This window comes from Petromyzon marinus, chromosome 26 (genome assembly GCF_048934315.1).
Source record: "Petromyzon marinus isolate PM22_M1 ecotype Great Lakes invasive population chromosome 26, UKy_Petmar_22M1.pri1.0, whole genome shotgun sequence".
Lineage (NCBI taxonomy): Eukaryota > Metazoa > Chordata > Hyperoartia > Petromyzontiformes > Petromyzontidae > Petromyzon > Petromyzon marinus.
Window position 1 is genome coordinate 200,869 of NC_133692.1, and position 18,528 is coordinate 219,396.

General features: G+C 42.4%; 2 protein-coding genes across 2 annotated transcripts in view; one reads left to right on the forward strand and one right to left on the reverse strand.

Annotated features, from left to right (window-relative positions):
• LOC116946089 (cytoplasmic phosphatidylinositol transfer protein 1-like) overlaps window positions 1-11,402 on the reverse strand; it is a 120,456-nt gene extending 109,054 nt beyond the window's left edge. The window contains exons 1-2 of the mRNA XM_032960934.2: window positions 10,814-11,402; window positions 8,787-8,891 (exon numbers count right to left, since the gene is read on the reverse strand). Coding sequence (XP_032816825.1) covers window positions 8,787-8,834 — 48 coding nt within the window. The 5' untranslated portion in view covers window positions 8,835-8,891; window positions 10,814-11,402. The remainder of the gene's footprint in view (window positions 1-8,786; window positions 8,892-10,813) is intronic.
• A 220-nt stretch (window positions 11,403-11,622) lies between these two features.
• PSMD12 (proteasome 26S subunit, non-ATPase 12) lies at window positions 11,623-18,482 on the forward strand. Its single transcript, XM_032960927.2, has 11 exons — window positions 11,623-11,802; window positions 12,565-12,624; window positions 13,146-13,274; window positions 13,397-13,504; window positions 13,658-13,762; window positions 13,878-14,027; window positions 14,123-14,257; window positions 14,785-14,897; window positions 15,403-15,577; window positions 16,609-16,686; window positions 17,078-18,482. The coding sequence occupies exons 1-11, from the start codon at window positions 11,695-11,697 to the stop codon at window positions 17,285-17,287; spliced, it is 1,371 nt and encodes a 456-aa protein (XP_032816818.1). The 5' UTR covers window positions 11,623-11,694; the 3' UTR covers window positions 17,288-18,482.
• The last annotated feature ends 46 nt before the right edge of the window (window positions 18,483-18,528 follow it).

Here is an 18,528-nt window from a genome sequence, read left to right on the forward strand (position 1 = left end):
GACCATTCAAGACTTGTGTAGAGGCAACTTGAACAGGAAATAGCCCATATTATAAAATGAGGGAGAGACAGAATAAAAACAAAATCCAGAAAAACGCATGTTAAAAATGTTATAAATTGATTTGCATTTTAATGAGGGAAATACGTATTTGACCCCTCTGCAAAACATGGCTTAGTACTTGGTGGCAAAACCCTTGTTGGCAACCACAGAGGTCAGACGTTTTTTGTAGTTGGCCACCAGGTTTGCACACAACTCAGGAGGGATTTTGTCCCACTCCTCTTTGCAGATCTTCTCCAAGTCATTAAGGTTTCGAGGCTGACGTTTGGCAACTCGAACCTTCAGCTCCCTCTACAGATTTTCTATGGGATCAAGGTCTGGACACTGGCTAGGCCACTCCAGGACCTTAATGTGCTTCTTCTTAAGCCACTTCTTTGTTGCCTTGGCCGTGTGTTTTGGGGTCATTGTCATGCTGGAATACCCATCCACGACCCATTTTCAATGCCCTGGCTGAGGGAAGGAGGTTCTCACCCAAGATTTGACGGTACATGGCCCCGTCCATCGTCCCTTTGATGCGGTGAAGTTGTCCTGTCCCCTTAGCAGAAAACACCCCCAAAGCATGTTTCCACCTCCATGTTTGACGGTGGGGATGGTGTTCTTGGGGTCATAGGCAGCATTCCTCCTCCTCCATACACGGCGAGTTGAGTTGATGCCAAAGAGCTCCATTTTGGTCTCATCTGACCACAACACTTTCACCCAGTTGTTCTCTGAATCATTCAGATGTTCACTGGCAAACTTCAGATGGGCATGTATATGTGCTTTCTTGAGCAGGGGGACCTTGCGGGAGCTGCAGGATTTCAGTCCTTCACGGCGTGGTGTGTTACCAATTGTTTTCTTGGTGACTATGGTCCCAGCTGCCTTGAGATCATTGACAAGATCCTCCCGTGTAGTTCTGGGCTGATTCCTCACCGTTCTCATGATCATTGCAACTCCACGAGGTGAGATCTTGCATGGAGCCCCAGGCTGAGGGAGATTGACAGGTTTTTTGTGTTTCTTCTATTTGCGAATAATCGCACCAACTGTTGTCACCTTCTCACCAAGCTGCTTGGCAATGGTCTTGTAGCCCATTCCAGCCTTGTGTAGGTCTACAATCTTGTCCCTGACATCCTTGGAGAGCAGTTTGGTCTTGGCCATGGTGGAGAGTTTGGAATCTGATTGATTGATTGATTGCTTCTGTGGACAGGTGTCTTTTATACAGGTAACAAGCTGAGATTAGGAGCACTCCCTTTAAGAGTGTGCTCCTAATCTCAGCTCGTTACCTGTATAAAATACACCTGGGAGCCAGAAATATGTCTGATTGAGAGGGGGTCAAATACTTATTTCCCTAATTAAAATGCAAATCAATTTATAACATTTTTGATATGCGTTTTTCTGGATATTTTTGTTGTTATTCTGTCTCTCACTGTTCAAATCAACCTACCATTAAAATTCTTTGTCAGTGGGCAAACGTACAAAATCAGCAGGGAATCAAATACTTTTTTCCCTCACTGTACTTGAAGTCTCAAGGAAGGCGACGCAAAACACAGTTGTTCGTATGTGTCAATTAATACGAATTATAATAATCAAAAATATTCTACTGAAGCTATAGTTTTGTATGATATACATATATTCTAATTTTGTATTAAAATGCTCTTTCTACTTAACTATAAATGTGTCGGGTATTTATTGCCTATATAATATACACAAATACATATGGTAAATCTACAACTTAACAACCATCTAGCCATGAGAGAATGTAATACTGGGCTTGCTAAAAGTATGACCAATATCCGTGTTGGAATAAGCAGCTTGTTAGAGGCATTGATTTAATTACGATTATGGTATTTATTTTATTCTATACCTACGTGACTTGAACGAAAGAACCAAAGAGTACGTGACGATTATGGTATTCGCGCTCATCATAAACAACACGTGTACGGTATTTGTGATGTTCTCATTGGTCGTTCTGTGCTTGGTGCTAACGTATATACACTCGCTACTCTCATCCTTACGTTGGTTTTTCGTTCTGGGAACAGAATGTACCCGCTAATTTTCGCAGATTAATGCCACATTTGGAAACACATGCACACCCTATGATCGCAGCTTGCTGTTATTCCCTCCTAATCAGTGCGAGATTGTCCTTACAATACTCTCGAAAGACCCCATGAAGTTATCAAGGTGACTAGAGTCGGGTTATTTTGTACTTACATTTTATGACGTACTTGTGAAACAGAACTTTCTCCTTTTGTTTTTCACCTAAATTTCAACAACCTTCGTCACTGAAATAATACCGTATTTAATGCATATGTAGTTGTGGTGTATTTTAGTGAAGCATCTGAGACTCTATTGAGATAAAATTATCAGTTCAGGGATAACCAATGGCACAGTGCTACACACAGGTAGTTATAATAATAAGTGTTAGTCTTAACTTTGAAATAAGAAGTAAAAAAGGAGATGTAGCAGTCAGCACACTGCAATACGAACCCATAAACCCGAGTTCAATGCCCGACAATGGCTAATATTGGTCCTGGGAGCCCACCTTACCCTTTAATGAACCCATTGTGGCCAATTTGGTGAAATATGGCTTATACATTATTATTAATATGCATGATAAAAATATCGAATTAACAGGGAATGGTCTTGATTTAAAGCTTTCGTGACTGCAGTGATTCATATTCTTGTTTTTTTCGGTAAAGTCACATTGAAGGGAAAAAATAAAATAATAAAATATATATTTTTATTTTATTGTTTCCCTTCAACATGACTTTACCGAAAGAACCAAGAATATATAGGGAATTGTCTGTTTCAGCAACAAAAAAATATATAAATTACATTTAAATCCATCAGTAAATCGATCATATGGATCCATTTTCTCCAGCAGAGGTTATTTAAGCAGCAAATTGTGTTTAACACGTAAGCTTTCACGACCAATATCATCCATGACTATTTTTGAGTTAGATCACGTAAATATATAAATGTGTCATTAAAATCCGCCACCACCCGACACAGCCAACTAGTAAGGGTTGTCACGTAAATAGAACGTGGCCAATTCGTCACTAGTACAGCACACCGGTGTGTTGGAGAGCCAAGCCACAACATTTACAGAGTACGACGTTTCACCAGTAATTACAACTAGCTTCATCAGGCGACAGCCAGATTTGTGGAGAAGTCTTACTGTTTCGTTCCTTATATAGAGGCGTAGATGTGGTGACCACGCTTCTGCGCTCTTGCACAAGGTGTGGGGGAGATTACTGAGGCAACGCACATTATGCATGTGCATTATACGAGCCCTTTGAACTTGTCCTTCCTGTCTATTGTGTTTATTCAAATAGCCCTACCAACGGTAATCCCTATTGAAGTACGCTGCCCTTTGTAGGCATGCATTTAAATAATGTATTATTGGAGGATTCGCTTCCACGCAGCACTAAGGCGGTAGCTATCCGAACGGTTAAAGTTATTTTGATTTCTTTCAATTTCGATATATTATCTAATTAGTCTTGGCCAGTAATAGCTAGTTTTGCACAAAACTTCAACATTATCAAAATCAATTGAGTGTCCTTGTTGGCACGCGTGTTCTGCTGCTGCTGACAGTTGCATTTGGGATAATTTAATATTTCTCTGATGTTCCTTTAGTCTCGTGCTGATCATTCGTCCTGTTTGCCCAACATAACATTTACCACACGTGCAGTTAATCCTGTACGCACCTTCTCTTGATAGCTTCGGTAATACATCTTTTCTACCAGATATTTGGTTATAATCTTTCCTCCGATTTCATCCCAAACTTTCCAAGATGTTCGTGCCACGCGCCATCTTTTTTGTTCAGTCTTTTAATATAAGTAATTCAGTGAGCATCTCTTATATTTGTGTTTATTCATATATTATGACTGTACTTATTTCTGTGATTATACTGTAAACAATTCAGTTATTTTTGTTATAACAGTATAATACTAGTGTTCATAGTTATTTTCGTGATTATAAAACACGTGTACAGTATTCATACTGTGCTTACGCATGATTAAAATATTCAAGGTATCATTTTGTTTATTTATTTTTGTTTATTTGTTTAGTTTTTGTTATTTATTCTTATGTTTATTTTTCTTTTATTTCTGTTTATTTAGGTTTCGCACGCATGTGTTATATAGTTACTATAGTTATTTGCATGTACTTTTTTCGCCGGCCAAAATAAATTTGCAAGCTAAATAAAGGCTCTGCTTTGACATTCGTCCATTTTTGACATTCGTCCATGCTCTGGTCCCTAACCAGACGAAAGTGCAAGGTATTCCTGTACATTATTTCCTCAGAGTTTAGGATGCAACGATATTTGCAGCATGAAGCCAAGTATTAAGGCACACGTGTGTGCTCACTAATTCTATGCCTGATTATGTACTCGGTGTCACAAGCACGGTTTGTATGGACCATGGTGCTTATCATTAAATGGCGCCAATTTCATCACCACTTTATCGGATAATCTAAACCAGTCCTGGGCCTCCTCAAAGTAGGCTGCCTCAAATAAGCACCTGGTGCGATGTGTAAACATCGCCACTCGAGAGACAAAGGTGGCCAGGCGTGGCGCTGGCCACCCACCCCATCGGATTCAGTGCTGGCCTTCATAGGCGAAATTTGTCTTTTTCTTATACGCTACATGTCATACAGGCTTGGGTGAAACAATGGTACAGTGGTTAACGCATTGTGCTATAAACCCAGCGGACCTGAGTTTGATTCCCAACCATGAATAACACCACATCACCAACTCTCATTAACCAAAAAAACACCCCATGACAATACAATACCTTCGCCCAGGAGTGTACTGATAAAGGGCTGTACATTACTATACTCTTATATAAGCGCACGACTTTATCTGTTCTAGATTTGAAGCTTTCGTGACTGCAAGGATCCATACTCTTTGGTTCTATTCGGTAAAATCACGTAGGTAAAAAATTAAAACAACAAAAATCACGACGTTTCGGCCACAACACAAGCGGACCAACGCTGTCCGCTGGACAGGTTGGTCCCTTCACCTGATGAAGGCCGCTTGTGTTGTGGCCGAAACGTCGTGATTTTTGTTTTATTTTTTTACCTACGTGACTTTACCGAATAGAACCAAAGAGTATGACTTTATCTGTGATGAACGCTGCACTTTCCGTCGTTTTCATGCAGGGAGCACTGCAAACCTACGTGTCCCCTGCATGAACGACGGAAGCGCAGGGACAGACGTTCGATCACGTTGGAATCGATCTGCAGACGGCGGTCTTCTCGCACGGCAAGTCTTATCTCAATCCCGCAATCCCAAACAGGTGAAAGTCTGCATCGAACCGAACCCCCTGCAGGGCCATCTACTTAACGAGAGAAAATTCACATGAAATATCGTTTTCAATTAAGTCTTCCAGATGTAAAATGATATAAGCTTTTAAATGAAGAAATAAAATAATCTCATTCAAAACATAATACAATTCAAAGACGTTTCATTTTAAAACTTCAAAACGGAGCATCGGCTGCTTGGGTCAATGGGTCGTTCGTGTGCAATTTATTTGGTGACTTTCCTGGCCGAAGGCCGTAAATGGTTGTTAGGGGGCGCCGCAGTCGCCCCCAAACAACCCCTAGTTATGTATAGGCTTAGTGAGTAGGAGTGCATGTGCGTGCATGCGCTATGCGTTCAACACCTTCACTGTACATGTTACACGTGTCCCGTATACGCACTATGTATCACACAGTTTCGGTGTGTTTTAGTGTGAATGCAGTCTCAGCCCACAGGGCCACGTATGCACGTGTGTGTGTCGGCATTATACGTTAAACAAGATGAGCCTCGGGGACTGCACGAAATGCGGAACCTCTCTCTGTGATGCAACCACACGATATAGCAACTTTCCTCGCCTTCGTCCATGCGCCGGCATTTGACAAATAATTATTGTCCACGGCCAACTATTTGGCCGAATTCATTTAGTCACGGACACATTAAGTTGTGTGTACACAAAAGACTGGACTCTACAATTATAATTTAGTGTTATCGGCTAAGCATTAGCACCCTTTTAACTATTAAATCGTTTATTATACACATCGTATTGCATATATTTAAATACATTTAGTTTGTATTGAATAATAAGTTACGATAAATATCACCATTTATTTATTATATCTAATTAATGGATAATGCCACACTAATTTCACTACTCATAATAAAGGTTTTAGGGTTAGATCGCGTTATTTATAAATGTGTAGAGGTGTTAACTACGCGCTGTTGCGTAACCTGCGTTGCCACCAGGGCGGTGCAGCATTACCCCTGGGTACAACGGTTGGGGTCAGTCGAGGTGAAACGGATCGTGGCCAGGGTTTGGTGCGAACCAATCAGACAGTTCCACGTGGGAATGTGTGATTGGTTCTGCCTGGCCACGAAGGGGTATAAGACGGGTGACCCAACGGACCTCGGGGAGTTCTCTCCCTGCACGAAGACAGAAGACTGGGCTGAAGCCTAGCTAGGACCCTGGACCAGCCTCCCAGCCCTTCTAAGGGCTAAGGCTCGGCATACCCAGTGGTCAGGACCCACCGGGCCAGCGGTGGGTCAGATAGCCTCCCCTAGGTCCTAGCCGGAGGACTAGGATAGCGGTAGACGTGTGAGTCCCGCCAAGTCCGGAGGTTGTACCTCCTTAGGTATCAAGGAGGTTAGCGGTAGACGTGTGAGTCCCGCCAGGTCCGGAGGCTGTACCTCCCTAGGGTATCGGGTGAGGGGACCGAATATCCCTCTGTGTGTGTTAAGCGTTGTATAAGGAAATAATACAATAAACAGAGTGTGCCTCCTAAGAAGTCTGCTCGTCCTTACAACACTACAAATGTGTTGTAACCCTCCACCACCCGACACGGTGGGCTAAAGTAGTGAACTTATTGTCTTTTGTCAACGTGACACTTTTTTTTGCTGATTGGCCGTGTCGGGTGGTGGAGGGTTACGACACATTTATAAATAACGCGATCTAACCCTAAAACCTTTATTATGAATAATATTGGTCGTGAAAGCCTACGTGTTAAACTAATTTCACTACATTGGCATAATGCACAAAATGCTAATATTTATAGAATATGGTACATCATTTCTGTACACACATTTGCTCAATATTAAAAACAGGGTGTGCCATTTTACAAAACTTGGCTCTTTTTGTAGACACCGCATCTTTAATAATAAGTTATGGTCACAGGTATAGCAACGCCATACTATAAGCAGACATACAAACACGCAGAATTGTATAAAGCATGTTCTGTATTTGCTTATGAACACAATAGTCAATCGATTTCTGCAAACTCTGCTGACAAAAGGCCTCCTTGGTAGGCTACACCATTTGGTGGTGTTCGTCCCAATGGAACTGGTGATGGAATTACCCTACTAAACAATACACGATCCACAATTGCACTAGAAATCAACATAAGCATCTAAATGCAGTCTGGTCAGAACAGGAGAGCGTTGGCGCAGTGGTTAGTACACTGCACTCCAAACCCAGTGCCCCGAGTTTGATTGCCCGCGTCGGCTAATGTCTGCGGCGTGTGATATCTGAACCGCTCCTGGGCCTCACTTCACCAATCCGCACTTACCGGAATGGTGAAGTATGGTCAAACAACCCCCATGACCGATGCAGTGTGGGAAGATCTTCATCCAGCAGTGGACTTACAAAGGGCTGTAAATTATTTTATAAGAGCTATTTGACCATACTTAACCACACGTTGGTCAGTTCGGGTTGGAGAATATGTTGGAGCATAGAAATGCAATAAAACAATGGATTCGGCTTCATTGCCCTCTGCTGACAATGCAGCTCTGAGCTACCTATTGCATCAGTTTTGTGCATTCTGGCCACCCATCAAAGCACTAGCCAGCATCAAGTCTGCTTAGCTTCTAATAGATCTTGAGGTCTGGCACATTTACGGTGCATTTGTCATAAGTAAATATTGCTATAGTATATTGTAATATATATTGAAATGTGCAATATTCTTCCCTATTTAAAAAAAAATCTATGTAGGTATCAATGGGATTCCAACCAGTTAAAATACATTACCTTTATTTCCTAGTAGTGTTTAAACATATATGTATTTATCCACTCGCTTGCAGTCAGAAACGGAATCCATGCAATGAATTTATAAAAATAAATCAATTTACATATTTATGGATAGGCTAAAACCCATTGAGACATCTATTGAGGTATATTCTTCAATGGGTGAGACATTATCTTCAATAGAGTGCAAGCGAGCTGCTGCAGTGTGTGAATGAGGGGGTGAGAGCAGAATGAATGAGAGGGTGATTGTGAAAATGAGTCAATGAATACGACAGTGTGACAGACAATATAGCAAATGAGAGGATAATGAGCGAATGAATGTGTACGTGGGTGAGATGAATGAGATGAATGTGGGTGAGATGAATGAGGATGAGTGGGTATTGAAATTAATGCGTGAATGTGATGGTGATTGACATATTAATTGAGTTATTAAAAGGGGGAGTGGGTGGATGAGACAGAAATGAGTGCGAGTGAGCAAGCGAGCCTGCGATTGAATTAGTGGAAAAATGAACTATCAAGTGCGTGAATATTAAAGCGAGTGAATAAGTGATTGAGTAAATTAAAGGGTCAATTTGCGAGCAGCTAGTGAATGAGAAGGTGGGTCTGTGGGTGAGCCAGTCAATGAATAAAGTGAGTAAATTAGTTATGGGTGAATGAATAAGTCTATGGTTTGGAAGGTGGATGAATGGACGAGTTGCTTGAGTGAGCTGCAGTCCTCACCTCCTCGACCGTAAGAGGCATGCAGATGCGGTATTCCTTCACGAGCATCGCGGCTCGCGCCCTTTGCACTGGGCCCAGTCCTTGCTCGGGTCCCACACAGAAGCTCTACGGACACAGGGACTTATCAACACAGCACTCACGACGTGCAGCGGCCACGGAACACCGCACTGCCTATCCACGCTGCAATGTGTGGTGCTACTCAACAAAATGTGGTCTTGTGATTGTACAAGGACATGAAGTGCCCTGTGTTAATCCACTGCTGGATTGGGTCCTCCGCAGGCCATATGGGTCGTGGTCATTAATTGACTACACTTCACCATGCTGGTCAGTGGGGGGAGGGAATGGTGAATGTGGGGAGCATAGAAAGCGGAGCATATAATTTCAGTTGATTGGACAGTTGCAATGGGCTCTGCTGCTCACAACTTAGCCCTGAAGCCTATAACACATGTTATGCATGGTGGTCGCCAATCGGATGTGCAACATATTTTAATATTTGTTCTAGCAAATCCCTAAGCTTGAGTATTTTATGAACACTAATATTTGACATTTGCAATGGACACCTACGGGCTATCTGCCTATGGATAGTGATGATGGTTTGAGATAAGCATATATATGTTTTTATGACGCCTATCAATCTATAATTCTATACAATTCAATACATCATGGGGCGAGCGGTGGCATAGTGGATAGCTCACCACACCCTTAGAACCGGAGACCCGAATTCGATTCCCGACCACGCGTAACATCAGTGGCGCGTGCGCCAACGTCCAGTATTGGCAAACAACCCATGTGGCCGACATAGCATCGGAAGGGCCTTCATCCAGCATTGGCTTAACACAGGTATGAAAGTAATCATTTTGTTTAAACACAGGTAGGAAAGTAATCATTTTGTTTAAATGTAAGGAGACTAAAGTGTTGTAAGTGTAAATATATTTTTCAGCACCATTCTTCACCACATAGCCCAGTGCGAGTTCTAGCGAGGTGGGGCCCAAAACTGGTTTTAATAAATTGCTCAACACTGATGCGAGCCGTGACCGTGAATTAAACTGTATATTTTAATGTATTTAATCACTCTGGTATTTTGGTAAATACGTTCATGTGATGCAAATAATTACAGTGACGGAACACTGTCGGTCTCGATTGTACGCAACTCCTAAGCAAGCAAACCATCTTTAACGCGGGGTTTCTGGCATCATTTCTACAACTGTCCAGTTTACACGAGAACGCATACACCGCGTGTGCGTGTCGTCGACTTGCAACACGCTGGGGTGGAATGGTGGCACAAGTGGTTCGCGTACTGCACTGAAAACCAGGCAACTAGAGTTCGAATCTCGAACGCGGCACCTCCGATTTGCACGGTTGGCTACATACGGTGAGAAAGAAATTCAACATACATACACCAACCCACAATGACAAGCGTGATTAAGTATGGTCAAAAACTACCATGGCCGATACGGTGTGGAGAGGACTTCATCCAGCGATAGAATGACAAGGGCTGTGCATTATGCATTAAACGCATGTCACGGTAATTCTATTTCTGACATTACCAATGTATACATTTGTGCCTCGGTGCGCAATTATTTGGTGCTGGATGTAATGTTGTCATTTGAGTTCCATCGGTCACGCAGGGGACCAAAGTACAATGTATGCAGCCATTCGCTCAACAGAGCGGCAATCACAGCCGCTTTTCGCTCAGATATAAATTATCTGCAGAGTTCGATTAGCGCCATCGAGGCTTCGTTAACAAATGTGTCTCTACAATAGCAAACAAGGATTTCGTTTTGCGAGTCTCACTGTTTATTTCCCCTCTGGTGTAAACGGGAAAATACTAAATAATGTGAGTACAAGCATTTTGATCATATCCGGAGCGTAATCCATTTCACAGATGCACTTTGAAGCCCACGTTTCACAACACTGCGATTACAATTGTTTATTAACATACGCTGGCGGTTAAACACGCGTATTTATGTCAATACCAAACAACAACACTGCAAACTAATGATTGCTCGTATAATTGCAGTACGTACCTGTCAAATCACTCGCATGTCCAAAATGAGGATGTGGTCGCCTTGTTTCTTAAACACGCCTTGCAGAATCCGTCATTAAATGAATATCAACGATAAGCAAAGCTTCGCTCACAACTCCTTCAAAGTGTGCTTAAATCTTACTCGTTTACAAACATCTTACTCCTTTACAAACAAAACGCAAAAAACAATAATTATTAATTCACAATGTATTGGTGTAACTGTAACCGCTCTTAATCATATGCTCTGTCGTGTTATTTACCCTAAAACGGTGCAATTCGTTGACTACTCTGCAGCTGTACCCCCTATATCTGCCCGCCCTATAACTATAATTTACCCTATGTACACTACTAATTACACAAAATAGCTGTGCCACCCAAAAGCTGTGTGCTTATCCTCAAACGGTGCAACTCCAATACCCCACTAATATCCCCAACAACTGTGCAACTCATAAACACTAATCGAGCTATGCGTGTCAACCTCGATGCTTGCCACAAGGCACTACGGCGGAGCCAACATGTGCTCGGGCATTTAAACATTCAGCGCCACGTGACTCGTCCCCCACTCACTCTCTCATAGGTGTCCGCGGCGCGCCTGTTTGCCCGGCTGAATTATAATATTAGGGTCGAAGGACCCCATCCCCCCAGAGCACCGCCCCTATCCCCACCCACAGCCCAACGCCTCCGCCCCTCAAAATACGCTCTTAGATTTACCGAAGCGCATGCGCATCGGGATGCCAGCGGACGTGTACATGATTGGTCTATAGTGGGGGATAGGCGGGAGGGGCGTAACCACGTGAGCGGGTCGGACCAATGGGACACGCCCGGGGTCGCGTGAGCGCGCTTGGAAATACAATCGCGGAGTTCGCTGTGAGTTGCTGAGTAATGTCGCTCGCTATGGCGGACAGCGGGGATGGCAAGATCGTTAAGATGGAGGTGGACTACAGTCCCGTGGTGGACCAGAGGCTGCCCGAATCTCGAAAGATGGCTGAGGTGTGTCACTCTTCTGTTCGCCAGCGCAGTCGCCGTGTTGGGTTGGTCGCGTGTTCTTGAATGGGTGAGGTTAGGCCTCTTCGTGGCTTGTGAACTTACCCTGCCGAGGAGGGTGGTGCTTGGGACGGCAGTGATTGGTGGGCCGAGGCGGGTGAAGAAGCCGGGAGATGCCAATTGACGAGCTCTTGAGAAATGTGACTCCCTTTCGCATAAAACCGTGTCAACATGGGCAGTCTTGCACAAACTAGAGCCCATCGAGAATGTAATGCACTGTAGGCCTAGGATGACGAAGTATGGTCAGATAAAACCACAGTTCACGGCGTGGGAGGCCCTCATCCAGCAGTGAATTGACAAACGCGCTGCACGTGTTAGGAAATGAAGAGACAGACACTTGAGAGGCATATCGAAGACAGACTGACGGCGATAGATACGGACACCGACAAGTCGACACAGAGTGACCGAGAGACACTGAAAAAGACATGTACAGATACACTGAGAGACAAATACAGGGACACGGGTATAGACGAATAGAGATAAAGAGTGAAACGACAAAGACAAACAAGAACATACTCTGAGGCCGAGTAGAACATCTGTATTTTACCATACGGCCCTTAACCTCATGCTGGGTAAACACTCCTGCGCCTTGAGTGACTAGGCACACGTGTGGTGGTTCACGCTGATAGAGTAACGGGTTAGATTGGCGGGTTTGGTTCGGACGCGATCAACATCGAGTGTAACATTAACGACGTGTTGTGCTCGCAGGAAGGGAAGCTTCAAGAAGCCATTGACAACCTTCTGTCTCTCGAGAAGCAAACGCGAACCGTAAGTGCTGAGTGTCATGAATTATAGTTATGACATGTGTGAAATTCCATACAACTTGTCAAGTCTTAACATCTTAAGGGGTCTTAGATTGTCGTTTATGTGCAAAAAATCACTTGATGTGTTTTATGTTCCTAAACACAATAATTACTTGTCACCATACAGCTTTTCAGCCCCTCCCTTTTTAAAATATTGTTTTAAAAGTTAGCCCCTTCGACAAGCGCTCAAGATGTACATGCATGTTGTATAAAGTATTACGATGTCGCATTTAGATATTTCAGATACATATTGTATTAAATGCACCTTAAAGTGATGTATAGTAATTTCTGATTGTTTCCATGCTCATGTGATGTTTGGATGGTGTTGAACTCACATAAATGCATAAAGTGTCATTGTAATCTTGTGTTTACCTGCTGAGTCGCCTTGACTTATCAGTCCTTCCTAATGTTAAATGAAGGCTGATCATAACTTGATTTAATTGAAGTTAAAATGTGTGTACACCTTGATTGTTGGTTTGTGTGCAGGCCAGTGATATGGTGTCCACCTCACGGATTCTGGTAGGGATCGTACAGATCTGTTTTGAAGCCAAAGATTGGGATGCCCTCAATGAAAACATCATCATCATGACAAAACGGAGAAGCCAACTCAAACAGGTTACAATCTGAATTGCTGAAATGTTGCCGGGCACTTGGTGTTATTTGTTAAAGTTGTCAGATTGCTTGTAGTGTTGCAGCTTCACACTAATGGGACACGCGCTGTTCATGTTATTTAACAGGCGGTGGCAAAAATGGTGCAACAGTGCTGCGAATATGTGGAAAAAACACCGGATCTGCAAACCAAACTCAAACTTATCGACACACTAAGGACCGTCACTGCTGGCAAGGTGTGTAAACCATTGAAATATTTAAGTTGCATGTAAGCTTGACAGACCATCAGACAAGTGGTAGTGTTGTTATCCCATGATATTAAAACATTTTATTTTATCATTGCCCTGGTCAAAGTGCTTTATTTAGTATGCCTATTTTTTTGTTGACAGATCTATGTGGAGATTGAACGTGCAAGATTGACAAGAATTTTGGCTAAATTCAAGGAAGAGAAGGGGGAACTGGTAGAGGCTTCAAATATCCTACAAGAACTGCAGGTCTGTGGACCCTTATTTAAAATGTGCAAGCCTCTTTATTGCATTCAAATGCAACTATTTTGAGATTACATGATGAGATTTGCGGACGCTGACATTTGTGTGTTATGTTGAGTAGGTGGAGACATTTGGATCCATGGAAAAGAAAGAAAAGGTCGAGTTCATTTTGGAGCAGATGCGCCTTTGCCTGGCAGTGAAGGACTACATCCGCACTCAGATCATTAGCAAGAAGATCAACACGAAATTTTTCCAGGAGGAAAACACAGAGGTAACATTTTGACTTTTATGATTTGGAGCTATTGCTTGTCATATGAAGCTCCAACTGGACTTGTGACCTAATAATGATGCTTTTTTTGTTTTCAGGAGTTGAAGCTGAAATATTATGACCTGATGATTCAACTCGATCAGCATGAAGGCTCCTACCTGTCCATTTGCAAGCACTACCGTGCCATTTACGACACGCCTTGCATTCAAGCAGAGAGAGCAAAGTGGCAGCAGGTGACTTGTCACTCATTTATCAGTTTGTTTTGTAATAACCAGAGCCGTAATCGTCCGGACGTTTGAGCCGTGTCTGGTTTAAACACGTATACATGTTTTACACTTCATTGCTTGAGCCCTTAATATATGTTTAGGAATATTTCCGAAAGCACTCTTAATTTTGAATTTTCAAAGTTAATTTTAAGAGCAGATCTACGAAAGGAAAGCAATTGGCTCATAAAAGAGCTATGTGTTACCTCAACCATTTAAAACAATAAAATACCGATTGTATATTGTACGAAATAACATTGCTTTGGTATGCAGTCAAAAACAAGATTGCATAAAAATCACGAAATTCAATAAGACTCCACTTGATATTTAACCATAGTAGAATGTCCAATAATCAGTATGAAGCTTAATGACACATCTGTTTTAAGCACAAATGCTACAAGTTGAATATAAGACAGTAATGAGCTGTAATTATCAGGGGGGAATTTATATAATTTTTCATACCATCATGAGTCCACGATTTCATAACTTCATGGCAGGTTATGAAGAGTGCCATTCTGTACGTGGTGCTGGCTGCCTATGACAATGAACAGTCGGACCTGGTGCACCGCGTTAACCAGGACAAGAAGCTGGAGGAACTTCCCAAATACAGGTACCTATGTGAACTATAACAAAAAAGTATGTATATAACATTGTCTTCAATAGATGTATATAGCGCCTTAGTCCAAGGCGCTGGTAAAGTATGATCAAACAACTCCCATGACCCAGAGAGAGTAGGAAGACTATCATCCAGATGTGGATTGACAAAAGGATTGTAGGTATTAATGTACTTAAGTATTGTTTTATGCCTTCGATTAGTATCCAAATAAACCCACAGAAATGTGTCTTGACATGCAATAGTATGGTATAGGAGCACATAAAATCACAGGTGTTACTATTCTTTAGTACGGGATATAAAATAGAACTTCGATTTATTTCCATGCAAGTAATTTGCCTTTAGATGGGCATTTTACCACTCCCTGGTCTGACGTAATTCAAAATTCTCATCCCACACACGTGCTTGTGTTATATCTGCAACAATTTTATGTAATTTTCATCTCGCGGTTTTAAAAGCGCCTCCCTTTTGGCAGAGTTTAGCATCTGCGCTCTTCTCGCAGGGAGATACTGAAGCTGTTTACCACATCGGAGCTGATGCACTGGGGCACCCTGGTGGAGAAGTACGGCAAAGACCTGCGCAAGGGCACAGCCGACAACCCGGCGACTGATGTGTTCTCCTACTCTCAGGAGGGCGAGAAGCGGTGGCAAGTCCTTAAGAACAGGGTGGTGGAGCATGTGAGTACACATTGTATTCACCGAGGGCAGGGATCAGCGGCATTATGGCTCTTGAAATAGAGTTTTTTTTACCGAATTCGGAAAAAATAGCTCTTGTTATTTTGGTTGCCAACCCCTGACCTAGGGGGTCATACCTTGAATGTAATCTCCCAGAATATGTCCCAATCTCATCGGATTTTGGAAATTAGCCAAGGTTGAGCAAATTAGTGTTTGAATAGCTGACCACCAAGAGCAAAAGATGGGTGTAATAGGCATTGTGGGCAGTAGACGACAGTGCAGAGCAATAGTTCACCAGCATGCACTCACCAACTTGGTGAAGTATGGTCAAATATCCAAGGCCATTGGACATCTTCATCCAGCAGTGAATTGACAACACCAAACCTCTACGTGTACACACATTGAATTTACCTTGCGGTTTGTGATATAGGTTCGCAATGGTTCTCATGATTTTAAATTGTTTAGTGTTCGTGAATAAGATCATCAAAATTAAACAGTAAGAAAACAGTGCTAGTCCCAAAAGTTTGGTAATGCATTTCAAACAGGGTTGTAATTACAGTTGAACTATGTGGTGGATAAAACACAACTTAAAATATAAAATCATTTTAAAATACCTTTCAGTAAAGTATTCTCAGCATTCAATCAGGATTTAATCGTGGTTTTAAAGGTGCTGTATTTGCATACGTAGAGCTCCATCTTCTGTCAGCTTATTGCAAGGGTAGACAACTACAGTTTACTCTGCAACATGTACCCACTCGGTGGCAGACATACAGTAAAAGAGTTTATATATATAAAAAATAAATTTGGCTTAGCTTTCCTTCATAAACTCTTTACTGCTAGTACATAAAATGTGTGAAAAACGCATCATGTAGTTTACTCATAATCATCGTCCATTGTCTAATTTCTGAATGGAGGCCTGTCCATGCCACCGCATCTGTCACTGTCCTGCAAACCCATTGCTTACCGGTTAAATTATTCCGTGTGAGTAAACCATCAGTCAAAACAGTTGATGTTAAATCCGCTTTTGTTTTCAGAATATCCGAGTGATGGCCAAGTACTACACCAGGATCAGCATGCAGAGGATGGCAGAATTGCTCGACCTGTCCATTGATGTAAGATTCGATCTTTGGGAATACCTTCCCATGGTTCAGTAGTGACTGCCTTCAAGAACAAGGGACACCTGGATTGTAATCCAGCCTTATATTTTAATATCCCCCAATTATTTAATTTATAGTAACCTTGTGTATGTGTAATATATATAAAGTAGCACCAGGTGTAATGGCACCCATATGTTATTTATATTGATGGGGTAAAGTGAGAGTACTCCCACCTCTTCCCATATATATGGCCAGTGTGAAAGAGTAAGCCAACACTGTCTAGAGCCTACTGCAGTGAAGGCCCTTCCACCAGCAGTGGCGTAAGCAAGTTATTGCAGGGTTGCATCTTTATCCTTTATATTTAAACCAAAAGCACGACTTTGCTTGGCTTGTGCTCTGTCCGTAGGAATCGGAGGAGTTCCTGTCCAGGTTGGTGGTGAGCAAGACTGTGTTTGCCAAAGTGGACCGGCTGGCTGGTGTCATCAACTTCCAGAGGCCCAAAGACCCCAACGACCTGCTTAATGACTGGTCCCACAAGCTCAACGCCCTCATGGCCCTAGTCAATAAGACAACGCATCTTATTGCCAAGGAGGAGATGATCCACAACCTACAATAGATTGGTCTGGGGGAGTAGGGAATAACAGCAGGAGTAAGCAGGGGCGGGGTTGAAACAGTGTGGGTGGGTGACTTGGAGAATTCCTCCAGATTTGACAGCTCAATGAGGATTAGCATTGTGCCAGCTCAGAGTTTCCGGAGTGACCACAGTAGGTACTTTAGATGGTTTAGGGAGTTTTCAGTGGAACCTAATTAAATCCATCGAGCATGCCTGACGTCAGCACTCCAGGAAACCCTGGCTGACTCATTCTGCCTATTAAAACTCCCCACCCCCTCATGCTGTTTGCCAATCGTAAGCAGAATAAACGACACAGCATGTCTGCTTTTGGTGGGCAGACAATAGAAATTTATGACAGCAGCATTGATAGAAAACGTGGAGTTAGTATTTGTACCTGAAACCTCACACAGTTGATTGCAAAATGTACAGAACTCTTCAGAATACACATAAATTACACGTGAACATATTTGTTCAGCGTGCATTTTTAAATGTAGGTTCTTAGTTATGTGTTTTAGACAAATCTGAATGGGACGAGCCTCAGTAGAAAATTATAGTTTTTGGGTGAAAAATCAACATCGACCCAGAGCTTTAGATGGTATTTTGTACACCACAGGAATATTGCTTAGGTGGGTGCATAAATATAAACTGTATAGCAGTACCTTGTTAGACCGCATCCTGCAAATGTATTCATGAATATAAATCTACTGGGGGTTCTGGTTTAAGTGAGCAAAGATGTCTCCAATTTACATTTTGTGAAAACACTGGTACATTCTTTCTCCCTGGTGGGATTGTACGGTCTCTTGAGCTGGGTAGGTGAAATTGAGTGACATCTCGCAGTTAAGATACACCGTGTGGTAGATTGTGGTCTAAACACTTGTATGGAACACAATGGGTTGTTTTGAAGAAAGCATACGATGGGACTTCAGAAAACACTTCACCCATGACCATCATGAAGTTGCCATTGTTTGGCCGAATCTTGGTTATTCGGTGCTAAATTGTAACCTGAAGCAGTGAGGTTGTGTTTGTAGCCTGCAGTACTGCCCCTGCTGATCCGTGCTCGTGTGTTGTGCAAAGTCGAAAATCAACTGTATAAACGTTAAGCAAGACGTTTTGATGTCTGTTATTTTTACGTTTGTTTTTTGTTGGGAAAATTTTTTGGCAAGACAATAAAAACACACGAATGTGTCTTTGTACGAGACTAGTCTTATAGTTGCGATGTATATTTTTGTATTTACCGCATTGAA